Raw genomic sequence first — 27,993 nt, 5'->3', positions numbered from 1 at the left:
ATGGACCCATTTCTCCTCATGGTGGCCATCCCTGCCACCACCTGCTGCCCCTGCCAGGCCTGGGGGGCGCTGAGCAGAGGCCTGCTGCTCCCAAGGGAGCACAAGTCAGTAACAGGCTGGCATCTCACAGGGGCTACTGGGGAGGCCCCCTGCGCACCGGGCAGCCCTTGAACACTTACAGGGACGTGTTTTTTTTAGAATCATAGAATCATTAAGGTTGGAAAAGACCTCTAGGATCATCAAGTCCAACCATCAACCCGACACCACCATGCCCCCTAAACCAAGTGCCACATCTACATGTTTTTTTGAACACCTCCAGGGATGGTGACTCAACCACTTCCCTGGGCAGCCCGTTCCAATGCCTGACCACTCTTTCAGTAAAGAAATCTTTCCCAATATCCAATCTAAACCACCCCTGATGCAGCTTGAGGCCATTTCCTCTCATCCTATCACTAGTAACTTGGAAGACGAGACCAACACCCACTTCACTACAACCTCCTTTCAGGTAGCTGTAGAGAGCGATAAGGTCTCCCCTCAGCCTCCTCTTCTCCAGACTAAACAACCTCCGTTCCCTCAACCTCTTCTCATAAAACTTACTCTCTAGACCCTTCACCAGCTTCATTGCCCTTCTCTGGACACACTCCAGCAACTCCACGACCCTCTTGTAGTGAGGGGCCCAAAAGTGTACACAATATTCAAGGTCTGGCCTCACCAGTGCTGAGTACAGGGGCATGATCACTTCTGTACTCTTGCTGGCCACACTATTGCTGATACAAGCCAGGATGCTATTGGCCTTCTTGGCTACCTGGGCACACTGCCAGGCTCACATTCAGCTGTCAAACAACACCCTCATATCCTTTTTGGCTAGGCAGCTCTCCAGCCACTCTTCCCCAAGCCCGTAGCATTGCATGGGGTTGGTGTGACCCAAGTGCAAGACTTAGCACTTGGCCTTGTTAAACCTCATACAACTGGCCTCAGCCCATCAATCCAGCCTGTCCAGATCCCCCTGCAGAGCCTTCCTACCCTTGAGCAGACCAACACTCCTACCCAACTTGGTGCCACCTGCAAACTTACTGAAGGCACACTCAGTCCCTTCATCCAGATCACTGATAAAGATATTAAACAAGACCGGCCCCAACACTGAGCCCTGGGGAACACTGTTCATGACCGGCCACCAACTGAGTTTAGCTCTGTTCACCACAGCTCTCTGGGCTCGGCCATCCACCCGGTTTTTTACCCAGTGAAGGAGGCACGAACCATCATGCACACAACGCGGCAGCTGGAGCCAAGCCAGCTCCAGGGTGTGCTTTGCTGCCTACAGCGGGAGGACCCAGAGGATGCGCGAAGGGGCGGGGACCGGCGATAACGGCCGTTAACGGCCACGACGCGATCCCGCCGCCCGCCCGCCCGCCAGCCAGCCAGCCAGCCACGTGGCTCGCGAGAGTGCTGGAACAAGGCAACCCCACCGCTCCGCCCTCCTCCGCTGCGCTCACTTCCGCTGCGGCTACTTCCCTTTCCGCTACTTCCCCTTCCGGCGCGCGCGTGCTTGAGCGGGGGTCCCGTCCACTGGCGCACGTGGCTGTCCCCCGTCCCCCCCCCCCAAGTCCCGCTGCCGCCACCACCATGTTGGTGCTGTTCGAGACTGCTGCCGGCTATGCCATCTTTAAGGTGAGGCGCCTCTGGGCTGGGGGTCGTACTGCTGGGGAGGCCTCGGGCTGGGGGTGCGGCTGCAGCGGGGGCCCGAAGGCCCTCGTGGTGGGGGAGGAGGAGGAGGAGGAGGAAGAAGGAGAAGGCCTTCCTCGGTGGTCTTGCCGAGTGTCACGCACCGCGTTCGTTTTCTCCTGATGGGGTAGCTCAAAGGCTGTTGTTTCGTGGTGGTTTGACCAAGCCTAAAGTAGAGTTGTTGCAGGGCCGTGCTCTCCTTGGGCCTGTTCTCTTGCTTGAGCGCTGATGCCTGAACGGTTCTACCACCTTGGTTATAGAGTTTAATCATAATACTTGTATTTTTTCCCCCAACTTAGTCTTTTTTTTCCCCCTGGGTTTAACCTGTGTGAACACAGTGCAGGTGTAAAGAGAGCAAAGCACTGGTTTCTCTTGCCCTAGCCTGCTGCAGAACTACACCCATGGTGCTCTACAGAGCACTATGTTTACTTCATCTGCCCTGAAACCTTTCGTCTTCACTGAAGTGCAGCTCAGGCAAGGAGGATTTCAAGGCGTAAGCCTCAGGGAGAAGACAGAAATACTTCTAAAGGCAGATAGTTTCTGTTCTGTGCTCACCCCCCAACGCTTATATGTGGGGAGCTGGCCAACCATATCCTGGGATGCATCAAAAGCAGCCTGGCCAGCAGGTCAAGGGAGGTGATTCTGCCCCTCTACTCCACTCTGGTGAGACCCCACCTGGAGTGCTGTGTCCAGCTCCGGAGCCCTCAGCACAGGAAAGACATGAGCCTGTTGGAGCGGGTCCAGAGGAACACAAAAATGATCCGAGAGCTGGAGCACCTCTCATATGAGGACAAGCTGAGAGGGTTGGGGTGGTTCACCCTGGAGAAAAGGCCAAGGGAAGACCTTATTGCAGCCTTCCAGTACTTAAAGGGGGCCTATATGAAAAATGGGGGCAACCTCTTTAGCAAGGCCTTTTGTGACAGGACAAAGGGTAATGGTTTTAAACTAAAGGAGGGTAGATTTAGACTGAATATAAGGAAAAAACTTTTTACAGTGGGGGCGGTGAAATACTGGAACAGGTTGCCCAGAGAGGTGGTAGATGACCCATCCCTAGAAACATTCAAGGCCAGGTTGGACGAGGCTCTGATCAACCTGATCTAGTTGAAGACGTCCCTGCTCACTGCAGGGGCATTGGACTAGATGATCTCTAAAGGTCCTTTCCAACCTAAACCATTCTATGAACTAACACATAGAGCAGTCTCCCTGAAGGTTTTGTTCACTGAGTGTTCACACTGGCCAATATCCTGCACCTTCCAAGTCCCTAAAAAAATCAAAATTACATCCTGAGTAGGCTCAAACCTCTTGTGCAGTGAGCCAAGGCCTTTTAACCTTTCACAGGAGCCAGGAGAGGCAGAAAATAACCTGTATTTTAATTTCTGAAAGCAGGGTAGGCATAAAGCAAAGGTACGAGGAGGGGCATAAAGAGAAACGAAGTAGTCCCTTTGCAGAAGCGCTACAGCACTATGCTGCAGGTGTCACCAGCCGGGCCATGGGGGTCTGTCTGTGATGTGTGTGTGAAGCGGCTAGAGGGCACCAGGCATCAAGGAGCAGGGTTGGAAGGCAGGCCGTTAAACAGCTGCTCCGTGGGAAGGACAGTGGACTGCAAATGGTGTCTGGGCTGGATTGGGAGAGAAGTGAAAGCTGTCTGCTGGAACTGAGAAGTAGTAGTATTTTATTAAAATATATGTTTTGAGACAAGATTTGGCTTTCCATGCTGATTCTGTTTGCAGCTGCCAAGGCCAGATACGGCGAGCCCCAGCCGCAGTGCCCACCTGCAGGGCAAGGCTCTTGATTACATAGCTTTCCTTTCCTAGACAGGGTGGCTGTTCAGCTGCAAACTTGTGTCATTGTTGCACTTGTATATTCATTCTGCATCACAATATTCTCTGCAGAGTTTAGCTTTTTTTCTTTTTAAAGCAGTCTGTAAAAATTGTCACTGCCAGGGTTTTGCGGGGTTTGAGGGGGTGGTTCATCTGGGGCTTAGTGGTTTTTTTTTGTTTTGGTTACCTGAGTGTTGGACAGAATTTGTGCTTCTGAATTTTGGGAGACGGTCATGGTCACCCACTTCCCTTTCCAGCAGTGCCCACAGATGTCCATTGCCAGCATAACTGTGCTCTGCCTTTATGCCTTGGTAACCAAGAACTGTTGTCCTCTGCAAGCTGTGTAGCTCTCAGGTATTTCCTTTTAGGTGTTGTTCCCATCAGAGGAGCAAACAGTCTAAATAGTAAGGGCAAATGGAGCAGGTGTAGCCATGTTCTAGAGCTTGGAAAACTTTTTCCAATAAGTCTTACTATCTTGCAAGACACAAAATATCTGTAGGCAGGTAGCTTCTTTACTAACAACCTTGATGTAGCAGCTTCTATGTCTTTATTTTTCTCTCTGCACTCATGCCTGTTTATAGAGGCTGAAAATTCTGTAGGCCTTGGGGTAGGAAAGGTGGAGGAAAGAATCAGCAGGCTGAGGAAAGGAGGAGTTGCCCCAAGGTTTTCCTGTGCCTCAGAGTCCTGTCGGAAATGAGTTACTATGTTTATTTGCTCAGCTACTAATTGAGTTTAAAAAAAGAAAACCTCCTTTGACTGGGGTTTAAAAATCTGCAAGGGAGCAAAATCTCATAATCCTAACAGTGATTTCTGCCCTGTACTGAGTCAAACTGCAACTGTGTTGCAGGGACAAAACCACAAGATTTTTGAGTGAGGTGTAAAGAACATAATGTTGTAAAGATCTTGACTGTACTGTTCCCCTGAGCACTTTTCTAGGAATTTGCAGTACACTCTGTGCTTTGTGAAGCGTGTGTAGGCTCCAGGGGTGTAGTTGTTAACCTTGGCTGTTTAAAAACAGAGAGGGATCCCCCTTGTACAGAGATGGGATTAAGCCATTGCTGCCTCTTAGGTAATTCTTGACTCAGTTGATTACCAAGCTGTGGTGAAAATTCTTCTTTATGGAGACGTTCTCTTTCTTCCTTCAGCTAGCTCAGATTAGTGAAAATAACTTGTGGGATTACTCCTTCCTGTTAGGCATCCCAGACATGTTTGTATTTTCCCAAAGTAGTGGCAGGTTTGTTTTGGGGTTATTGGGGTTGTGAATGAGTCCTGTAGAGGAGGTGGAACAAGCCCAGTTTTGATAAACAAGGAGAGGGTTTTGCTTTAATGTGCAGGTTCAAGAAGGACCCAGCCATTATTGAGCAACTTCTGTAATTCAGTTGAAAATAAAAACACTCCAATGTTGTGTGTATATTAGTAGAATAAAAAGAGAGAATGATGGAACTGGAGATCGCCAAAATTGAGTTTGCTGACGGATCAGTATTAACTTCCAGTGGTTGGATACACTGTAAATCTGCTTCAGGCCTTCTCTGCAGGGTTGAAGATTCTTCAAAAGTGCTTTAAATATAGTTGTGTGGTTTTTTATTATTTTTTTTTTTTCCCCCACCTTCTACAGGTTCTGAATGAGAAAAAGCTCCAAGAAGTTGACAGTTTATGGAAAGAATTTGAAACTCCTGAAAAAGCAAACAAAATGTAAGCAGCTTTATGTGGGGATAGAAGCCTGGCTTGTGGAAGGACATGACCACCTGTAGTTATGCACATCTGAGGTTCAGAAACAAGTATTGATTTTTATTTTTCAGTATTGTAAAACCTAAAAGCTGTGAACAATTATAATGTTAAGTTAGATACTCAGAGAAACTTAAAACCAAATATCAAAGTGAAAGAAATTACACTGCAAAGAAAAAACGTTATTACTGTGTGTCACCAAAGCAAAAAATTTAACAATATTTTAAGGAGATCTGGATGCTTTGACAAGAACATGCAAGCTTGTAATGCTGGAACTGGCTGAAATGACAGGTATTTGTGCCAACAGGAAAATATTTTTTAAAAAAAGTTTAGTCCAGCTGAAACAAATAGCATGTGAATCACTGTGAATTGAGAGTTAGTGTTATTGCCCATGCCATCAGTGAGTGTTAGCACCACTGTGTAGCTGCGCAAGGACTGCAGCATCTGCTGACCAAGCTGACCTTTCTAGCAAATTGCCCTAAAGCTGCGCACAATGGTGGATTCCTTCCAAGTCTGTCTAGGGTGTTTTTATTGGAAGATTCCTAACCAGCTTTGGTTATAATGGATACCTCTGAACAAGCTATGCCTTGTGATTTGTAGTTATCCTGCTCTGTAACAGTATTCAGAGGAGAGGCTGGGATATCCCACATCTGCCTGTGTGTAGTGTTGTTAATCTTGTCTTGGAAACATCATCCTGGCCACTTGCTAGACAGGATGTGTCTCTTAATGGATCTCTACTCTGATGAAAGTAATTCCTGTCTCTCCTGCCTTTCTGAAAAGGCATCAGTATAAGCCTGGAGCTTCTGTTGGGCTCTGCAAATGCTTAACACAAGCATTCAGCTTTATCTGTGACCTTGCTTCCTTTGCAGATACTTGACTCACAAAGAGCAGTGGTTAATCAGAACTGGATTAGTCAAATGCCTGTCCCTGACAAGGAATTTACTGGATTGAGATAGCTTCTTAACTGTAACTCTAGATGTCAACAGCACAGCCTACGGGAGGGGGGGAGGGAAGCTGGGCCTAAGGGTCTGTTGCAGCATGTTTGAACACCGTGCATTTGATTTTTGGCTCTGGTCAGCAGTTAGGGCATGGAAGAACTTTCTGTTGTTTGTTTTAAGCTCAGCTCAGAACTTGAATTCTAACATCTACTTACAAAGGAGGGCTTGAGGATTCATGGGCAATGAATCAGTTCAGTTTTAAAGGCTTTGAAGATGCATTTGGTTGAAAAGCATGTTAAATCTGAGCTGTGCAGGCTATGCGTTCCACAGAGGCAGAAGGTTCCCTTTTGAAGATGAGTGGGAAGATGCTATCATCAGTCAATCATCAGTCAATCAGCAGTGACACATAGTTAATCTGGGTGCAGTGTTGAAAGTTAAATGGATGGCTGTTTTTAAATATGAACTACAAAACAAAAAGGGGGCTTAGTTTTTCCAGTTATGTTAGTCCTAGAAATACTACGTCAAAATTCCTCCTTTTTTTATTTTTTAATAAAGTTTGTAGGACCCAGCTGAAAAGTCACATCAGGCTCAAACTTAATCAGCAGGTTTAATGCTCTTCCTTCTTTTTGAGGATTTGGATATTGATCTCTGCTGTCTTGCAGTCTTAGAGAGAAGAGCAGAAGAGGCAGAAAGAGTAAAATGATTCTAGCATCTGGTTTATGTACATTCATTTACATGCTTACATTTTTCTTCTGTAGAGTAAAGCTGAAACACTTTGAAAAATTTCAGGACACAACAGAAGCACTTGCTGGTAAGTGAGTTAACGCCATTCTTACCAAAAAAAAAAAAAGAGAAATCCCTGTCATGCACTAGTTCACTCATTACTTACCTTTGTCCCTGCACTGTTTTTTTGCTCAGTTTTTAAATTGCAAATTTTTCAAAATCAACCATTTCTGTTGTTTCATGAGGTCATCCAACCAGCCTATAGTGCAGCAGAAGTGAAATGAAGTATAGTTTTTTCCTACCATGGTTATTTCCCATGCAGCTCACTAATGAGCACCATGTAGAAAGTTTTGACTGATATATGTAGCCTGTTGTCAATGATGGATTCTTGTTGAAGCTGAATATAACTGATTTGAGTCAACATTTCGTCACTACCACTGAGATAACAGACACATATATTGTTACAACTGCCCTTGTTTTATGGATGCATATTATGCCTGTGTTTTTTCAGCCTAAAAAAATGCCTGTATTCCACTTAAATTCAGGAGTTTAAACAAAATTGAAAGCCTTATATTCAATAATTTTACTGATTCAACACTTGATGCTGTGTACTTATTTGAACAGAAATGATAAAACTGGTAACTAATCATTCAGAAATGGTGTGGCTATTACTGCTGAATATGCTGCATGACATCAGTAAGTGGACGTTCCAGGTCACATTTACAACTGAAGAACAGATCTTCATATTCTGATGTGGTAGGGATAGTTTATAAAGGAAGTTAAGGAAACGAGAATGGAGACACTACCATCATGTTTCACTTGCATTCACACAAGTGAGATTGAAGCTGCTGTATATTCCTCTTCCTGGCATATTTTTCGGATTATGTTGTTTTTGCGTAGGTTTGCATTCAGATCATATATAGTTAGGCTGATTAAAAAAAAAACCAAACCCCCACAGAACAAAGCAACAATGACAAAAAAAAAAACCTCCAACCCAAAACTTCTGCTACTTTGCTTCAGGTTCACTTATCTGAAATGGGAAAGATTATTCAGAGTATGTTTCTTCTGAAGGGAAGACAATGTATGTGGCTGTTCTAAGTGGGTAAGGAGCTATTTAGCTATTTGCCACCTTGAAGGGTTGAAACTTATCTCCACTCTAGAAGGGTTGAGGTGAAAATCAGCACAGTACTTAAATCTTACCCTTACGTTTCACTGAGGTTCTGGAAATCAAAAATCACTGGCTTCTGTGCTATTTGCTGTGATGGTGTTGCATCAATCACAGAAGTTCAGTGGAGCACAGAGCTGACCTGCAAAGAGAGTTGTATAATTGCTGGCTTAAAATATATTGTGTGGGATTGTAAAGCTTTTATAGATCTATTAATACTTGAGAATGAACATCATCCTCTTAAAATTCTTCGGTCTACATGCTATATTAAAAGGATCTGTGTCTGACTGCCCAGTCAGTGTGTTTGGCATCATTCTTTTTTGGGCTTTAGATAGTACATTATCATCATCAGAGGATGCAAATAAGCCATTACTCAGTTTAGGATATCATGGTTGCTGACTAAGGGACCTGGAAAATGGTTGGTTAATTAAATGATACACAAAATGTTCCCATATAACCTTGCCTTCAGAAATGTAAAACATATATCTAAAGCATATGGCATACTGTTTGTAGAGATCCTTAAACAAAATTGACAGAAATAGAACTGAAACCACATGGAGAAAACAAGCAACTGAAAGAAGGGTTTTTGATTTAGGCCTCTGAAGGAGCAGGTATATAATTTTCTTCTATTTCAATTTTAGCCACTGCATGGCGAAGTAGTATTGCAGCTCAGACTAGAGCTACTGTGGGCAGTTAAAGTAAAAATCCCAAGTTAGGAGTGCTATTTTTACAGGTTTTAGGAGATGAAAGAAACTGCATCTTTGGTCTTTTTGTTTTATACAGCATCCACAGCTCTTGTAGAAGGCAAGCTCAGCAAGAACTTGAAGAAAATTCTCAAGAAGATAGTGGCAAAAGATGCCCATGAACAATTGGCTGTAGCAGATGCCAAACTTGGAGGTGTCATAAAGGTGATAACTGATTTTGCCATTAGCAACGGATTATGCTGCCAATGCTGTGTTTGCAGTGTGGAAGATCTCTAATCCTTATCATCAAATGTGTACTGCATGTATACTGGGAGTATGTCACTCTGAGTACACAAGTGAATGATATGGTAAATGTGCACTAAGATGTTACGGTTTGCTTGATTTCTCTCTTAAATATTGGTTAGAAACCCAACAGGTGAAAAAATTAATTTCCCTAATGATACCATCCAGAAAAAGGAGAGGGGGAAACAAAGCAACCAGCCAGGCACATCACTATCAGATGCAGCAATAGTGGGATGATGACATATTTGTCTTGTTGGGAGTATGCATTGTTCTGCCTTCCTCAGTCTATAAGCAGTTATGCACATCCTTCAGTCCTTGCCTACCAGAGAAGAGAAGTTCAGTAGAGGTGGACTGCTTTCTCCAATGTCTTTTAGGTGTCAAATGTCAGGTTCCCACCTTATGTCTGATTGCTCCCTGTTCCAGTGATTTGTATTCTGATCACCTCCTCATGCTGTCATAGGAGACGGGTGTAGACTGCAAAATATGGAGGATTTAGCGTTAAAGTGAATAATACTGAGGACTCTGAATTAATTTTTCAGTTTTGTTCTCTGAAAAAGACCCAAAGCCCTCAACCCTCTGTGAATTTTCTCTCTGTGGCCAAACTGTTTCTCGTAAACTGCAAAATCTTGAATCATCGGTTCCAGTGTCTACATAGGAGATAGACCATTAATTATAATTGCCCTCTTCTGCTGTCTGGGGAACTGGGGGTGTTCCTACCTTGAGCATCAAAGATGCTGTTGTGTGATCACAAGATCGCAGTGGGGAAAAACAGGTATAATGAGATAAGGCTACTGGAAGAAGGGCTTTAGAGGAATGCCATTGCTGTGCCTGACTTTGGACCATTGATTTCCATCTTGCAGGACAAGCTGAATTTGAGTTGTATACACAGTCCAATGGTTACAGAGCTGATGAGAGGAATTCGTTCACAGATCGAAGGGCTTATTACAGGCCTTCCTTCTCGAGAGATGGCAGCTATGTGTCTGGGTCTGGCGCACAGGTGAGTTCCTAGAACAGCTCTATTTCATCCCATGTCTGCCCTACTCCTGTGTCCTTGGCTGTGCCATGCTGCTTGAAGTGTATCCTAGTATGTGACATGGTCTCATGCTCTGTAAGTTAAGACACATTTGTATCTGAAATCTTGTTTTGTAAAGGAAGGGCTTTTCAGTTTGCACCCACCTTTTAGGGAAAGGCTTCATCTTCACCTGAAGTTGAAATTGATGGCTTTCCTTTGCATGGTATGTACTTCATGATTTGGTTTGAAATGTCCCTGTTGCAATCAAATGGGTCATTTAAAACTCCATTGCTGCTGAGAGACATGGTGAAGACACTGATTTGCCGATTTATGCCATAATAAATACCCATATAATATATAATCTGAATGTTAAAGGCAGAGTTGTCTTCCTACCTTGCTATTGCTGCCTTTTAAGTTTAGTGGAGCAGTAGTTAAATACAAAGTTGTTGGATCAGAATGGGGTCAAGCATTCGTTCATGAGTAACTTTTAATCCATATTTTGGCATAAGTTCATCCTGTCCATGAGCCATTGGCAAGTTAGAGAACTGCTTTGCTGTAGTTAATTCCTTAAAAATAGATGCATGTTTGCTTAGAAAATGGGCTTTAATATTGAAAAAGGACTTTGAAGATGCAAGTCCTCATTGATATCAAGTGTCTTTACTGTAGCGTACTGAGAAATTTTAAACATATATTAAAGCCAGATGGTAATGGACTTTCTCAGACAGTGAGAATCTGTTCCAGGAAGTTTCTTCTGTTGCTTCACATTAGCGTTGCTGATCTTTGCTGCTGGGTAGGTACGGTTTTGTGGATTGTCTTCAGCTGCTGCAAAACTGGAAGTGCTGTTGACAAATAAGGTTTGTGGCGAACCATGCAGAAATGACGGCAAATTTCCTGCCACAGCACTGGCGTTCAGTCTGCTGCATGTGGTACAGATAGCCTTAACTTTCCTTTTCACCCTGGTTACAGGGTATGTGCATGTACACGTGTTGGAGCTGTTGTGAAACTTGTGTCAGTGTGGCTTGTAGCCACAGCTGAGAGCGGTCAGTGTCATAAAACTGAGCTGGTATGAATGAGTGTATAGACAGCTATGTTAATGTAAAACAGGAAGAGGTGGGACATACTCTGCAGCAGAATGTCAGGATGCTGATGAAACTGTATTTCTGTCTCCTCAGCCTTTCCCGATACAAGTTGAAATTCAGCCCAGACAAAGTAGATACCATGATTATCCAGGCAATTTGTAAGTATATTTAAAGCTTAAATTATGAATGGAGTTTGCTTAGGATAGCCGACTTCTTTACATTGGTTACAGAAAAGTATTGCTGTCCATTTTCTCCTAGCATGTTTCAGCAAACAAGGCACTGGTGTTCAACTAGGCATAAGGTGTGTTTTCTTAATAGGGTTTTCCACAAGCAGGAACATTTTTAGGGTGATACAAAATATTGGTGTCCATTTTATCTTAGCATAGAGTTCAGCTGAAGTACAGGCAGGGTTAGTTCGGTCCTCTGAGGACTTCACTTTCCAACGTGCCTCCCTTCTGAGTAGTGTTGGGAGAATGGGCCCCACAAGACAGGATTTTCTGACCCTTCATTTTGGTGGTATCTTGCATGGAGGGGAATGTGGAAATAGACTCTTATGTTATGCACATAAAACCCACCACAGTGTGTAATGCTGCATTCCATCTCCTTGCTTTCTTAATGGAGAACAGACTCAAATTGTAAATACAGCTGGGAAAGCCCATTCCCCATTTTTCCTTGAAGACATCCACATCATAATCGGCATGCTTGCTGTGAAGCAGTGGTGAGGAATCTTGTTTGGAATATTAATTCCCAGACTGTTGTCAATGATGAAACATAGTTAAACTGAAATTAATGATTTAATTCAGTTCCTTCGTCACTACCACTGAGACAACAGATGGAAATGTTGGTATTGCATTAGCAGGAAATATTTTAGCCTCGGGGCTCTGTAGCAATATATATGCTGTCAGTGTTATACTCTTATGTTGTAAATCCTGTTATTGGTCATATCTGGTAAATGGTGAGCCTGTTGGATTTGTGTTGGGTATATTTATATCATAAAGGCAACTAAAGGGCTTAATACAATGTTAAATCAAGTAATTGAATACAAGATCAGTTTCTCACCATTAAAACTTTTTTCCTTAAAGTTCATTAGATGACTGAGTTTTACATCAATCTTGTGTGTAGCAGTTCGGCTGACTGAGAGGAAGAAAACTGGCTGCTGCTCCCGTTCCAGGGGAATGTGCTTTGCAGCTGCTAAAGGAGTCTGTCCAAGGCAGTCCTAGTGATGAAACTGCCAGGTCACACTCATGGGAATTCTAATATTTCTACAATATTGTGCCTGGGATTATGCAGTTCTCTGAAAAGTAAAGACTTTTAATGTACTGCAGCTTATGTTTCGTTCCAGTCTTTATGGGATAAAATACTTCAGTTTATCTCCTTTCACACTATTTCAACTTATTGATGTGTGAATTTTCCATTTTTTAGATTACCTTTTTAGAAAAAAAGTCCATTCTTCTTTCCCTTAGCACTTCTTGATGACTTGGATAAAGAACTGAATAACTACATCATGCGCTGTAGGGAATGGTATGGTTGGCACTTCCCTGAACTGGGCAAAATCATCACAGATAACCTAACGTATTGTAAATGTGTGCGGAAAGTTGGTGAGTAGTAAGAAGGCATGAGCCTGGAGAATGTTGCATGTTAGTATGCAGTGCATTAATGGCACTGATTTGTAGACCAGTGACTCACTCATCCAGCTAGTCATGACCCTGTATACAATCCTGCTTTCAGGAGCAGTGTACATAGGGCCAGTAGAGACGTAGTGTATGGCTGCACCTGTATGTTGATGCAATTTACCATTTTGAAGCTTAAGAGAAAGCTAATACCACATCACCAGGCAGTTCTTCATGGACCACCAGCATATCTTCTTAGAACCACAATTAGTCAGCAGAGCAGTTTGGAAATTAGCTGCCCAAAACTGATGTAAAGAGAATTGCTGCCTGTTTGTGGGTGTTCTTGGAGACTACAACTGCTATAATTATTCATAAGAGCAGAAGGAATGACCACTGTAATATTTTGGACACTCACTTCACCTCTTAGGCATTTGCTTTGTATTTATGATTTTTTTAATGATTTTTTTTAAATTTTTTTGAATAATGAAGTTTATAGTCCAGAGGGAGACTTGTGGTATTAAGGGAGCTTTTTTTCCCAGTTGTAGGAAGAATTACATAGGCTTGGTTAGTGGTAAATGACTGCTCAATTCCTGGAATTCTTCCTTTGTAATTTTGTGACCGAAAATTTTGCAGCAGCAGCTACTAAAAAGGTGAAGTATGCAGTGTTACAGAATAGGGGCTTTTTTCCTAGTTTCAAATTTAATATTTCCAACTATTCTCAGCTAGTACAAACATTAAGTCAGAACAATGACATATAGTTCAGGATTTTGTAATAGGATGACAGAAGACTTGACTTGCTGTTGTTATTTTGGCCTTTTATCTTTGCCTTTCTCTGTGCTTTTTTCACTAGTTCATCTTGCCCCCAACACAAACATGCTTTCCTCTGCCCCCCACAGGAGACAGAAGCAATTTTGCTTCCTCTGATGTTTCTGACATCCTACCAGAGGAGATCGAAGTGGATGTGAAGGCTGCTGCTGAGATTTCCATGGGGACAGAAGTATCAGAAGAAGATATAAACAACATAATCCATCTTTGTGATCAGGTGTGTACGTGTGGATGAATAGCAATAGGAACTCTGTTTTAGTTAGACATATCAGAGCCCCTTCTACCAAGGAGATGTTTTCCCAGGGCATTGCTAACACATTTGTGATGGCAGTGATGATTCCTATATTGTTGCTTTCCTGATGTACAGACATGAGGGTGCACAGTCACTACCTCATCTGAGCCATCTTAGACTGTTGATGTCTGCACAAAGTCTTCCAAAAGTGGCACTCTTACTTTTGGTTGGAATTTCGGCATCAATGTGCTTTTAAGTCCTTGAGATAATGCTACTGTATAGCATCTTTTCAATCTGTAGCTTTTGAAGCTAGGTGATAAACCCTGGGTTAAAAGTGTAGCACTGAGGCCCCAGAAGAATTAGGAGCCCTATCCTGCTTTCATCTAGATTGTATGTGAACTCCCTCTGACTTTAGTGGTGCCAGTTGGATCCCTTTGTGACTTTACCAGGGAGTGGCAAGTTTAGGAGTAGTGAGTTCCTGTTCTTGGTCTAGACTGGGCTGCTTTTTTTATGTGCATTCTTATTGTGTGTATTTGTATGGAACAAGTAAAGAGCATTTATCCCATTTAAAGAGAATGGTGGCAAAGATTTATGTGGAAACTGAATGTTCCTGGGTTTTGTCCTAAGGAAAACGGTCTAAGTAATTTTGTTCTGCTTCGCTGTCTTTGGCGTGTTGTCAGCTCCTTTATCAGGAGCTTTGCTGAGAAAATAAGTTGCATAAGGGAATGAGCAATACAGATTCAATATACTCTGTGGATGGAGCTCTGCTCTGGGAATACGCCCCATATAAAGCTTTCTACAACTCTGGTTCATGGTTCTCTGCATTTTGTTAGTCTCCTTTGTTGGAATTCTCAGCACTTCCTCACTTCAATATATTTAGCTCTTAATGTTTGTTTGTCAGCTAATATTGGTTCCTGTAACCAAACTCTCTGTGCCAGGTGATTGAAATCTCGGAGTATCGGACCCAGCTGTATGACTACCTGAAGAACAGAATGATGGCCATTGCTCCTAATCTCACTGTCATGGTGGGCGAACTGGTTGGAGCAAGGCTCATTGCTCATGCAGGTGGGTTGCTCTGATCAGTGTAAATAAAGCTAAGATGACCTCATCAGAGGTTTTCTCTGAGGAGCTGGTCAGTTAAAAGCATTATGCAAGACCCTGATGAACATCTTGTGGTAAAGGCAGGGAAGGTAGCTCTTGAGGAATCTGAGTATACCAGCATGAGCTTGGTAGTAGTCTGTGATGATGAAGTTCTCAGTTGGCCTGAACTCTTTCTGGAGTATGAGGGCAACTTAAGTCACTACCTCTTCTGAGACGCTTACTGAGCCTCCTGCTGATAGTCCAGTCACTTCTGAGGTAAAATGCTGACAAACTGGCGTTAGGCTTTTATACTCAGACTGGCTCAAGGTAGCAGCAGCCACCTTATTTCAGTTATCTATGCTGCAGGACACATTCTTGCTTCCAGACTTTAGGAGGAGGCAATTCTCCAGTGGAATATGTTTTATTGAGTCAGCCTTCTTTCCTGTTGCTGAAATCAAACCAAGACAGAGTGAGTTGAGGCATGAAAGACTGAAATGGCTTACCTGTCCTTCAGGAAATGAACATGAAGCAGCTCTCATAGAAATAGATGACTCTGACCTTCCTAGTTTTGAATAGTATAGGGGTCTAGCCTCCTGCTTCTCTAGCTGCTCTTCTGACAAATTACTGTTGCTCTGTCACCTCCTTCTAGGTTCCCTCTTGAATCTCGCAAAACATCCAGCTTCAACAGTTCAGTTACTGGGTGCTGAGAAGGCACTTTTCAGAGCACTGAAGACTAAACGGGACACACCTAAATTTGGCCTTATTTATCATGCTTCCCTAGTGGGACAAACCAATACCAAAAACAAAGGAAAGGTGAGTTGCAGAATTGTTTACAAGCTGCACTTTTTCCAGAGCATGAACGTCTGTATCAATGAGATGGCTTGAGCTTTATGGTGAGGCTCTTTCTATGGCTTGCTTTACTGTATTGCTTCATGGTTACGTGGAAAATGCCACTGTCCCACAAATCTACGGATGTCATTCATTCCTGTTAAAAAAGTGAACGGGATTGTCCATTTGACACATCTGAGTAATAACAAATGCATTCTTGCTGAGTTATGATGTAATGCTGGCTTTCTCAAGGGGTATGCTGCTACTTTCTTCTATGTGATAGTAAACTAAGCTGTTACAGGCTTTAGTCTTTCTTGAAAATCGGACTCTTTAGCAAAAGCTAGTAACTTTTGTGGCTTCCTTTTAAAGAACTTAGGCTTTTATAATGCAGGTGGATAAGTGTTTGAATTGTGGAGATAGATAGATAGAAAAAACTTGCTGTCTCAGATGTTACACTCTATTTATCAAGAAAACAAGGTGTTACATTAACAGTATTTCAATGTCCAAAGAATGATGTGCTGTTTTTTGGACTAAACTCTGCTAGGAAATGGTTACTTTGGGGTTTTTTTTGTGGGTATGGTTTCCAGATCAGAGTGAATCATTGCCATATGTTAAGTCTTTGCATTTAATATTCTCTTTGGCTTTTCCAGATTTCTCGAATGCTGGCAGCTAAGACTGCCTTAACTATTCGTTATGATGCCCTTGGAGAGGATACCAGTGCTGAAATGGGAGCTGAAAACAGACTGAAAGTAGAGACAAGACTGAGGCTTTTGGAAGAGAGAGGGGTAAATCTAGCAGAGGGCTGCATGAAGCTGACATTCTTGTTTATGATACGATTTTCTGATGCACTGCTTTCTGAGTCTCTTTCCCTTCACTCAGTTGTGTGATGTGATCTAGTGTCACTCTTATTCTGTAGTTTCTCCCAGACTTGGCTGGAGCAGTACAGTTGCAAGCTGGCTGCATCTGTTTGTATGCCAGTTTTTCTTGTTTACATGCCTGTCTACACTATACTGGAGAATCTTTATTCTGAACAAGATAAGATCATACCTTTACATTCTACTACATCTCTGTATTAATTGCAAAGATATGCTTATTACTTCATAGCTTCTTTTCACATTAGAAGAAAGCGCATTTGGGTTTTTTCCCTCCCCTCTGGTTCTCCAAAATCTGAACACTGGTGATGCTTAGTCTGAAGGAGCTTTCTCTGTAGCTAAAGCAAGATGATGTTATGCAAATTGCTGCATTGCCCTCCCATCACCTAATGCATATTCTGACTCTCTATACCTGCTGTTCCATCTGTTGCCATTGGCACAGCATGCTGGGAGAATGTAGGGCTCACTTTCTTCTTTTAGGTAGCATGGCTGCTGCGTGTGATCTTGTAAATGATGACTAGGTTCAGCCTTCCAAGATATAAGATTCAATACTAATTCTGTAGTACTGGCATTGCTAGAGCAAAAAAAGAAGAGTCCAGAAAAACCTGCCTGCCCCTCCTTGAGCATTTCATGGGAGGCAATACTTCCCATCGAAACAAAGGCAAGGAGACATGTTAATCCCAAAACACAAACTGACCACCTGACAAGGTTTAAATTCAAATCCAGTTTGGCTCCTGTATTGTGGTTTTAAGGTTGGCTCTATGCCAGGCAGAGGGTCATACCTGCCCTGAGATGCAGTTATCCTTGCAAAAAAAAAGACATTGTACACAAATTTGAGCTGGTCTTGGGTATTTAGAGGTATGATGCTGTATATCATGTGGCTGTGGTATGTTTAATCCAGTAGTAGAAGCCCTGTAACTGAATTGTACTCTTGAAGAGCAATATTAGAAAGGTACGTGCCTTTCTCACCCCAGTTACTCCCTGTCACTATTCTACTCCCGGGGTAAGACTCATACAGGTACACAAGAGCCTGACCAATAACGTACATCTATCTTCCCATTTTTTAATTCCTTTCAAGAGCTGTAGAACTTGTGTTGTGAATTGTTTTCATTATGAGTAATTTGTTTTTCACTTCTAAATTTTTTTTCTTATAGCTAAGAAGAATAAGTGGTACTGGAAAAGCTTTGGCCAAGACAGACAAATATCAGAACAAGAGGTGAATAGTTTTTCGTTTCAGTTTGAGTATAAATAACTTTCCATGTTTTTATTTCTGAGAAGCTTTTTGGTTGTGGGCTGAGTTGACTTAAGGTCCAGAGAACATTTTCCGTGCTCTTAAATACCGATGACAAGTCCAATTGCTAATGGGAATTTCCAATTTCCTGCATTTTACAGTTGCAGTAAAGCCAGTGAACTGGAGAAACAGTCCTGATTTTCTAGTAGTAAGTTACTGACATCATCAGATAACAAGTATATTTAGATGCTAACATCATCAGCCCAAAAAGCTGAGTAGTTTAGGGAGTTAATATGTAGCAGCTTTATTTAATGCATTCTGATCAGCTTAGATTCGAGAAAATCAGAGTTTGAATGAGTTTCTTTGACATGGAAGCTGTCCTATAGACCGTCTTAGTCTTAGAAATCAAAAAAGCATCACTTGTTTTCAGCAAAGCTTCTCCTTTTTTAGGTCCTATATGTAATAAGTAATACGTATCTTAAGCAATAGATAGGGTCTGTACTCTGGACACTGTCAGAGCAGTTTCTGGTGCCCAAAGTGACACTGTAAATTGCAGCTGGGACATCAGAACATCTAAGGATTGGAACAGGTTATTATTAGTCTGAGCCATGACATCTGGGTTTTTCAGTTAATTTGTTTGCAGGCTTCTCGCTTAGATTGGCCTGCTTATTTTGCTGAAACTCTGGTATAGAGAGGGCAGGTGCTCAGCAAACTCAGGGCTGGGTGCTAGTTCTGTGAGGAAAAAATAGCACTGTGGGACCCATCTACAGTCCCCAAACATCTTTCTCAAGCCTAGTTGTACCTTTCATTTCCATTTCAAAGTGTAGCGATGGCTATGATTTCTGGAGCAGCTTTTGAAAAGATAGTGTCAGTAAATGAAACATCAGGGCGTGTAAGGAGGCAGTAGATTAGGGAGGAGCGTGTTGAGGAGACATGTGTGCAGGTTTTTGACCTCTTGAAATGAGGAGTCACAAATTCCTGCCAGGACATGTTTCTACTGTTGGACATGTTTCTACTGTTAGACATGCTCTGCAAATGTGTCTAGGCTTGGGGGAGAGGCTGAAGATAATTCCTGGCTGGCTGGCTTAGTCTGGCTGCCTAAAAGGGAAGGACGCAGTCCATGTCAAACTCTTCTGGCAGTACAAAAATGGCAGTATTGCTGCTTTATGGAGATTGTTTGGAGGGCTAAACTGGTGTTTTAAGGAGATTAGCAAGACTGTCTTAGTCTTATATGGAACTATGGGTTCTGTATGAATTAGCTACATCACAGTAATGCTTCAGAAGTTAATTGTGAGGTAGTTTTCAGACATGAGGTCCAAAAGAAGCCTTCAGTATGCTTTCCAAAAAAGATGTGAGAGAGTGTGTTACCTGTCTTTGGCATGTTTATTTGCTGATTTTTTTCATTATTATTTATTAGTAGTGTTTTGACAGTGACAAGGAAGCCAGTGAGCTCTTGCCTGCGTTCCACTGAAGCAGAGTCCAGTATTTGCAAAAGGCTGTGTAATCTATTTCTGTAAAGCAATATGCAGTGTTCATACCTGTAAGAGTAATTTCTGATGCTTAGAGGATGAATTGATGGTACTGTCTGCTAGCATTACGACATTTCCCAGTCTAGTCACCAGTCTCAGTTGCTTTTGTAACCTGTGCAAGGCAGCTGCTTCAGATTCCTATTTTAGAGAAGTTTGGTTGCAGTCTGTGAGGGGATAGTTTAAGCTTACTGTTTTAAAACTCCTTTCTCCTTCAGTAGGAATTCTGTTCTGAATGAGTAAGGAAAAAAGGTTGCTTCATTGCTTTCAGATGATGCAACTGCCCCTGAAAAGGCCCAACTAAAGAGCACTGGGTTTCAGGATGGCTGGTTCTCTGCAGCCTGTAGAGGAGTTTGGGACTGAACAAAGGACCATGCAACATTCAAGAGGAGACAGTTTCAGACACAGATTAGGTATTTGCATGTCCCATAAAGTTGGTAATACAAGGCGAGCCATAGCGTTACCCTGCCTTGTGAGTTGTGCCCTGTGAACATAATGGTGAATAGGCAGTGCAGAAAAAGCAAAAGTAAAGCTACTTCTAATCCTGTATGTATATTACCCTTAGGGTACAATTGTGGAGAGCTATGTGCTTGTGACCATACAGAGCTATGATAGGAGGACTGTCATTAGCAGCGGAGAGATTAATCTAATGAATAACTTAAGTACTCTGTAGACCCCTGAACAGATGTAAACCAGAACCAAACTCTTACTTAACTGGTATCTTCTGTTCAGATCAGGCAGTTGTACTTCATGGGTTACCTTCTGTAGGCATGATTACTGATGAACCATTCATGTATTTGAGAAAGGGCCTCACTACCTGTAAGTACTTTGTTAGCTGAGCAAGACTGACGTGCAGTTGTTCTTGGGAGGTTGTGTTGGGAAGTTTATGTTCAACTGCAGTCTCTTACCTGGGGGCTTATTTTTGTTACTTAAGCTGACTTGTTTTCTTTATTACAGTGAAGTCAAAGTATTTGACCCATCTGGTGACTCTACGCTTCCTGCTGTTTCAAAGAAACGCAAAATTCAGGAGGTGGAAGAACAAGACACAGAGGTTGTTGTGAAAGCTAAGAAGTTCAAAGCAGAGACGAAAGGTTTGTTACTACATTTGTGCTGCTGGCGTGTCGCTGTGTGCATTGTGCAGTGGAGCTTAACATTTACAGCCAGCCACAATTCCTGGTTATTCTCCTTGGGTATGACAGTGTATTTTTTTTTTAAAAAAAAAAAAGTAATCCTTTATGGACTGACAACAGACTGCAGTCAATTTACTTTAAATACCTGCTTTTAAACAGTTATAAGCATGTAAGAACATTTAAAACCAAAGCTCATATTCTTCTTGAAGAATTTCTTGCTCAGCAGGTTTGTATTTAGTGGGTCTCAATATCTTGAAGACAAAAATGCTCTTCTCTGTAAAACCAGAACTTGCCCAATTTCCTTTAAAGAATACTGGTTTATTCTGTATAGAAATGTTTTCTGGCATGTTTCAACATATAAACATTGAATGTCAGAATTTGAGGTGAAATGACACTTGGAAATGTCAATTTGAATTTACATAATACATGAACAGTTGTTGATCGCTGGAAAGCTAAAACTGAACTATGGTCCCTGTTCTTTCATTCTCTGATAAGTTACTGTGCCAAGAAACATTTTTGGACTGTAACTTCAAAATAATCTGGTTTTATATTCTGGTTCATTTTAAGAAACATTCTCTCCTCTCCAGTGTACTCTTCAGCACCTCTAAATGGTGGGTCTAATACTTGCTATGATGGTGGAGTAACCTGGTGTGTAACTTGGGAGGGGAAAAAATGGAAAAGGAAGATGACTTTAAGTCACTTCTGTGAGACCCTGAGCCAGATCTGGGTGTGAGCTACTTCCAAGTTTTGTCAGCTACCTGTACCTGCAGGAGGTGAGGGCTGTCAGAGCCTTCCCTTTCTGCCCTTCTCTGTGCTGCTGTGTTCTAGAGTATCAGAGTGTAGTTATGCTGGTTCTGTACCTCCTGATGCTGAGGTGTGATCTTTCCACGCAGCGGTTGTTTCATGGTGTCTGTGTACATGGATGGAGCAACTCCAAGGAACACAAATTCAGCTGAGAATTAAAGTTATACTGGAGGGAGAATCATTTGTGCTATAAAGCTGAGATCTGTGCTCCAGCTTGTTCTCTTGTATTTATCATATTGAGACAAGGACGCATGAGTACTCTGGAGGCTTGAACTTTGCCTATTTGCTTTTCTGAGAACGTGGGTGTTTTCAGAGCTACTGCTTTCGATAATCTTTTGATTAGTCTCAGAATTGTTCCCTGGGGCTTCCCTTGCATTATCAAAGCAAGTGATGTCATCTCACAGGCGTGAGCTGCTCGCAGGTGAAACTTACATTCATTCCAGCCTGGTCTCTTCCAGCATGAAGAGAATGTTTCTGTTCATAATATGTTATTCAATGGTTCATGCTTTTATACACAAAACCTGATTGTGTTTGCTTCCTTTGCTTTATTGAGCATTGATATCTCCTGGTGTAGGGGTTGGGTGCAGCTTAGCAAGTATTCTTGAGCTACCAAGAATTATTTGAGCAGTAGATGGTGTTTGGAATACTTGTGAACTACTGAAATCTGTGCTGGTTGTTTTTGGTTTGTTTGTTTGTTTTTAAACTTCCCCAAACCTGAAGTACAGGATTCAGATCTGTTGCCTTTCTACCTGAAAAGGTAGGGCATCCTTCAGATGTGGTTCATAGCTCCTGCTTTTTCCCCCAGTTCTTTGTATCAACTGGGTTGTTTTATTTGGATACTTGGGCATTAGAACTAACTGTGCCAGTTGCTTCAGACTACTGAAGTGTTTTCAGAGAGCTTATTTATCTCATATCACCTGTAGGCAGAACTTATCCCTTCAGTATGTCCTCTTGTACCCTTTAAAATAGCACTGCCCCTATGGTTGCAAATTCTTCTATTTGACCACCCAGCAAAGTACATGGATTTCCCTGACACAGACTAGACAGACTGTGACCTTGCTCTTTTCCAGTAGAGTTGGTATGACTGCACAGCACGCTAGAGGGGAGGCTGGGGGCAGGCAGGTGTCTGAGAAGTTTGAGTAGTTCAGTAAGTTCCATAATACATAGAAGAGTGCAGAGGAGGCATTAAGATTTATCTTGCATGTCCACTTGAATATCATGAGCCTTTAATTTCTGCTGTTCTTGGCTCTAATCTTTTTGATACAATTCTCTAAGCTTTTCTCTGGTCAGAGATTACACATCCAGACAGTGTTGTGAAAGAAGTCTCTGCCCCCTCCTTCCCCATGCTGTTTGTGCAGCTGCATTATAAATGGGGGTGGTGGAAAAGCAGTCCAGGAACAAAGGGAATTCTTCAGCCAGATCAATTTTGATCCAGTTGGTATTACAAGAGGAAGGTAAGGGACAGGAATAAGTTGGGAAGCTGCCACTGAAAAGTTATTTGTCAGACTATTGCTTTAATATTTGTTGTAAAGGGGGGACAGTATTTTGAATTGTGCTAGCCTGAAATGTAAATGTTACCGCAAGATGATACGTGTGGCCTTTTCTCCCTCCCTGTTTGAGGTGCATGTATGGCAGTACTTTAGATAGGAACTGGCAGTGGGGTTGGAGGTGAGGCATGACTTCAAACCACTTTCACTTTTTACACCTAAAAAGAAACCAAGCGGAAGGATAATGCCTGAAACAAGTTATAATCCACTTAAGGAATTGTCTGTTAAAGCCTCTCTTAATTGTGTGGGAAGGGAAATAGGGCAGGTGTTTTTGTGACTACAGTCTTTGAAGTTGAATGTGGCTAGGCAGAATGCATACCACCAACAGGGCTAGCCAATGAAGCACTCAGCTCGTATTTAAACATCATGACACAGTAGCAGCTAGCCACTTGGAAAGGTCTCTCGTGAAAAGAGATATATCTTAAATTAATGGAGTGAACCCTGCATGACACAAAGCCTTAAATGACAGCAACACTGTGACATTTATTGATAGGCAATGTGACTTGATTCTGTACATGAGGAGCATTGCGTGGAGGGCTGGTCTGTAAAAGCTTAGAGAGAACAGAAAATGGGTGACTGGAACTACTGCTGGTGATCTCCAGCACTACACAGGGCCGTCAGTCAAACTGCTCTTCTGGGTGCTGCTTTCTGTGCCTTGCTGCCTGATAGTAAGAGCTGTTGGCTTTCTTGTCAGCTGCTGTGTATCACAAAGAAACCCCACTGGGCTTGAGTGACTTAGTAACGTTGTGCCCAGAGGGAAGAGACCAGCACCCCTGGAGCCTTTAGCCTCATTTTGCCTTGGTAAAAATATGTGGAGACTTGTGATGAGCTTTGCTAGAAAGCAGCAGCCGAAATCTTCAGGAAGGCATCTGCTCCTGGCTGTGAGAAGTGACAGTGCCTGTAAGTGAACAGTGTATCGCCTGCGGTTGTAAATTGTGACAGGTTCCACTGCCTGGTGTGTCAGACTTGATGATATGTAGTGTAATAACAAGGAGTTGTTTTTCCAAGGTTACCACCCAACGTTTTGCTTGAAAATGCATAGCTTACCAATCCAGCTGAGTGAAAATGTGTCGCATAGTAGAATGTGATGCATGTGCTCCTGTTGTGCTGGATGGCTTTAATGTAGTTAATGCCTATTTTTCAACTACTTCTTATTTCCCTTTGTCATACATAGGGAGGTGAGGATACTTATTTCTATGCGTGTTTTGAATGCCTTATGCTCGCACAGTGTTCACTGGGAATGATACGTATGGCAGAATCCACTTAGAATCATATTTACGAGTTCCTTTATCTGGAGTCCTTTGCTGTTTTGCTTCTGGCATTTTTTAATGTCAGAAGACTGCGAGTGTTAGCTGGCTGTATTTTCCTGTAGACATGTCTAGAAATTTTTACCCTGAAGCCAATTTTTTTGTCTGAAGCTTATGTTAAAGGCAAAGATTGAAGTGTATTTTTGACTCATATAATCCTTCTGCTGCCTTGAGGAATTGAACTTGTGACAAGGTACAATCAAGATGTTAGGAGGTTGTGTGTTTCCTTTTATTTTTTTGTAGTTGCACTGGGTTTGTTTCTGTTCTTTTAGGAAGTGGTAAGTAAGCATGCTTCAAATAAAATAGATTCCTTTTTTAGGGGGAGTACAGTGAGAAAATGACTTCTTGAGTCACACTTCCAGTAGCAACTGTACACACCACAAACACCACTGGTTTGTTTCAGCATCTCAGTTTTGTAGCTACTGAAGGACAGTGATTGCTACATCATTGACTTACGCATGAGTACTACCTACTGAGAAACTTGGTATCTAGCACTGACTGAGTTGTGCAAATAAATTTAACTTGGGTATGTGCCAGTAACAGCCTGGCTACTGCACAGGCTTCCAGCTTGGTAATGATTTCTGCTTGGTTTCTACACCTAGGGATTCCTAAGACTGTGGTATGTATTCTGGAAAATTAGTAGCAAATCATAGTGCCTTTACCACTGTGATTAGGTAGGCCAGCTGTTGACGAATAGTTCTGAAAAATAAATGTAAGAGGACATTAGTAAATCTTTTCTTGGGTTAACATTCCTCTCAGCTTATATAAATAATTCAACTCCTGTCTTCCAGGACAGGAAATAGTTTCTGCTTTTGCATTAAATGCTTTATCTTAGTTCACCATTAAGAGATCTTTGTGATTGCCAGTCTAAATGGTAAAGAACACCGTTCTGTTTCTTAGCAAATTTCCAACATCAAGATAGGGAGGGAAATCAGTTGTAAACAAGCTACTGCTGGCTGAATGCATTTCTAAGGTGGGTTATAGAGTCCTTCCATTGCTCTTGTGATGCTGGTGAAAATATTTGCCAAACTGTAGACAGCCTGTTTTCAGAAAGAGTACTTGAAGATAATTTGGCAGAGAAATGAAAACACATAAGCTTTTTTAAACTTTGGGAGCAGCATATAGGAGTGGTGTTTGTAGCAGATGCGAATTGTGCTGTCTGAACATTCACTTGTGTCTTACGTAGTTGTATGTTTTGCTTATAGCAGGGAGTAGTCATGCAGGTAAGGGTGAAGTGGAGAGAAAATAAGTGTAGAGAGATATAAAGAAGGGGCCGTGTGGTATTCAGTATTCTGCACTCGTACTATCATCATTGCATCCTCTCACATCTCATAGAAAGCTTTTCCTTTTGCCTTTTACACTCTTAATAACTGACAACCTGCCTTTCATTTTTCTTCCTTCTGTGGTACAGAAGAGACAACTGTAGAAAATGATGAGCCTGTCAAAAAGAAGAAAAAGAAAAAGGATAAGGAAAAGAAAGCTGAAGAAGAGGAGGTACTGAATGAGGAACCTCCCACCAGCCCCACAGTTGAGGTGAGGCAGAATTGCACAGCTCACTGATCCTTTATGGGAATGGATTGTCTCCAAAACCTATTGGGGGGGGGGAATACCCTTATCTGTGTAACCCATGGTATGCAAGGATGGTTTTACTCTATTAACTTTATTTCGTTATATCCATCACTGTAACTTCCAATAATATCTGCATTACAAAATAAGGTCTGGGGAATTTGTGACTGTAATGCTTCCATGTACCACAAGTGTTTTCCCTCCTTTCCTCTGCCCACCCTCAGCTTTAGTCTTCTCTCTTTCCACATCTTTTCTAGTGGGGAGGGTGTCCCTTGGTGCCAATCAACAGGCATCTATCTAGTGTATATGACTCAGAGAAAGCAGAGGCTATACCTGCTGAATTGATGGTGTCTCCAAGCAACAGCAGAGTGGACAAGACCAAACCAAACTAGTCGCTCAGTTTTGAAATCCTGTTCTTAATGTGGGATTTCATTTTCTGCCCTCTGTTTAGGGCAGCTACACTGCCTGAAGCAGTCTGATCGCAGTGCTGAGCTGTCAGCAGTGTGGCAGACAGCACAGCTTCCCTTGCCTGCTGGCCCCACTGTGCTGTAAGCATTGAGTGCATTTAGCAATAGAGGAAGGGGACATCTCTCGGGTTGTGCTTTGCTGAGTATGGAAGCTGCTGTGATGCTTTGAGAGTGTGCTTGGTTGCCTAGCTACATATGTTGCTTTGCTTCTCCATTATGGTTTGTTCATAGCAACATTTGTTTGTTTGTAGAATACAGAGAAAAAGAAGAAGAAAAAGAAGAAAATGAAAAATGAGGATGAAAACTGATGAGCAGGGGGAATTGCTGGCCCTTGGACAGCTGCTTCAGAGTAGCATTTCTTGACATAATTTCTTTAGGCTTTTGCTGAAAACCGTAACTTCCCTGTGTTGCAAGAGGGCAAGGAGATGGATTTGATAGCTGTCTTCTGCCCTGGAGCAGCACACCCCAGTGTCTCTGCTGTTCAGGAGGATTGCTGGTTTGTTGCAGTTTCTTTTGTTGAAAAGCTCACAATAGATCCTCTTTTCATATGCAGTCTCCACTGATAAGGAATAAAAACATTTTTATGGAGATTTTGTGCCTCTGTCTCAACTTGTTTGCTTGTTTCCTAACCATTATCAGGACTATTTCTAAGATTTACTGTTTTAAATGAATGATTAGCAAAAAAAAACTCTGAATGTGTTCTGTTGCAGTTTATTCTCTAAAGAATTCAGAGGTTGTAATATTCTGAAGTTCTCCATAAAATTGATACAAATATCTCTGCATATCAAAGATGTGCTGAACAGCTGAGGCACATTATTAAGTCTGCACTGTAGCTCTCCTGTGAAAGCCTTTCTTAATTGTCTTTCAAACATTTTGTTTTTGCTGCAGTGACTGACAAGATCAGACGCATGTTTTGTACTCGCATGAGTTAGTTTCCAAATTGCTTCTGTAGTGATTGTGGCAACTTGTTTTTTTTAAATAAAGCACCTGGGGCAAAATTACTTCCTCAGCCATTTGCCAATTCTGCCATCCTCTGTAGGGGATACAGATGCACTGAAGTAGCATCATATGATCAAGACACTAAAGCACTTGAAGCTTTATGTTGGAAAAGGAAACAATTTCTATTTGACTACGCTTATCACTCAGTTTATTAATTAAGATGATGTAGTAGTGTCTTTAGCTCCATAATGTTTGGTAACTCCACAGCCAGTGTAGTCAGTGCTCTTCTGTGGAATACAGCTTATTGACCAGCTCTCGATATTTAACTGCAGTGGCGTAATCTGTTAGTGTAAGTGGATATTCCAAATCCCTAACAAAATTGGTAACACGTTTATTCATGCAGTTCTACAGGTATCCAGAACATGAACTGCATTTTTCTTCTCAGGTTGCAGTGAGTCTAACTGGTATAATTGAGAGGCTGGTCAAGGAGTATCCTGAAACAGTATATTGGGACTGTATTGCAACCATCTCTTGTCCTGGGTGTTGAGTATCAATCCCTCTGTTGCACTGTCTGCAGTCACTGGTGTTTTACTATGCAGAGCTCTGGATTGCCTGGGAATACTGAGACCTTTCCAGTTCATCTGCTTTTTGCTAGACAAGAAAGATTAATTTAAGCTGAAATGTTTGAGTGGGCAACAAGGGTATTAAAAATTATTCATAATGAGATGGAAGACTTGGCTATTAGTGCCTTTAGTTTTTTATTGTAAATGCATTTTCAAACCGACAACCTTACAGACTTGAGAGTTCAGTTTCCTCTGAACTATTAATGTAGTTGCTTCTGCAAAAGTATCAGATAAAT

General features: G+C 42.2%; 1 protein-coding gene and 4 non-coding genes across 5 annotated transcripts; all 5 read left to right on the top strand.

The window, feature by feature from the left end:
• The first annotated feature begins 1,609 nt into the window (after window positions 1-1,609).
• Window positions 1,610-26,785, top strand: NOP58 (NOP58 ribonucleoprotein). The gene is made up of 15 exons (XM_064451860.1): window positions 1,610-1,668; window positions 5,158-5,234; window positions 6,964-7,016; window positions 8,877-9,001; window positions 9,940-10,076; window positions 11,264-11,328; window positions 12,634-12,768; window positions 13,677-13,822; window positions 14,776-14,902; window positions 15,567-15,730; window positions 16,396-16,530; window positions 17,772-17,833; window positions 20,332-20,465; window positions 25,574-25,695; window positions 26,447-26,785. The coding sequence occupies exons 1-15, from the start codon at window positions 1,624-1,626 to the stop codon at window positions 26,501-26,503; spliced, it is 1,584 nt and encodes a 527-aa protein (XP_064307930.1). The 5' UTR covers window positions 1,610-1,623; the 3' UTR covers window positions 26,504-26,785.
• On the top strand, window positions 7,293-7,381 carry LOC135313729 (small nucleolar RNA SNORD70). The gene has a single exon (XR_010373258.1). It is a non-coding gene; the product is annotated as a small nucleolar RNA SNORD70 (small nucleolar RNA).
• Window positions 11,919-12,006, top strand: LOC135313731 (small nucleolar RNA SNORD70). The gene has a single exon (XR_010373259.1). It is a non-coding gene; the product is annotated as a small nucleolar RNA SNORD70 (small nucleolar RNA).
• Window positions 13,928-14,011, top strand: LOC135313734 (small nucleolar RNA SNORD11B). Its single transcript, XR_010373262.1, has one exon. It is a non-coding gene; the product is annotated as a small nucleolar RNA SNORD11B (small nucleolar RNA).
• Window positions 15,070-15,155, top strand: LOC135313733 (small nucleolar RNA SNORD11). Its single transcript, XR_010373261.1, has one exon. It is a non-coding gene; the product is annotated as a small nucleolar RNA SNORD11 (small nucleolar RNA).
• Window positions 26,786-27,993: the final 1,208 nt, after the last annotated feature.

Source organism: Phalacrocorax carbo, chromosome 5 (assembly GCF_963921805.1).
Source record: "Phalacrocorax carbo chromosome 5, bPhaCar2.1, whole genome shotgun sequence".
In the NCBI taxonomy this organism is placed as follows: Eukaryota; Metazoa; Chordata; class Aves; order Suliformes; family Phalacrocoracidae; genus Phalacrocorax; species Phalacrocorax carbo.
This window is presented reverse-complemented; position numbering and strand designations above follow the sequence as displayed.

Excerpts from the sequence above, each read along its gene's own strand:
- NOP58 (XM_064451860.1), top strand. The coding sequence starts at position 1,624 with ATGTTGGTGCTGTTCGAGACTGCTGCCGGCTATGCCATCTTTAAG. Across the intron at positions 12,769-13,676 it reads TAAATGTGTGCGGAAAGTTG|GAGACAGAAGCAATTTTGCT; the intron begins GTGAGTAGTAAG and ends TGCCCCCCACAG. Across the intron at positions 14,903-15,566 it reads AAGGCTCATTGCTCATGCAG|GTTCCCTCTTGAATCTCGCA; the intron begins GTGGGTTGCTCT and ends ACCTCCTTCTAG.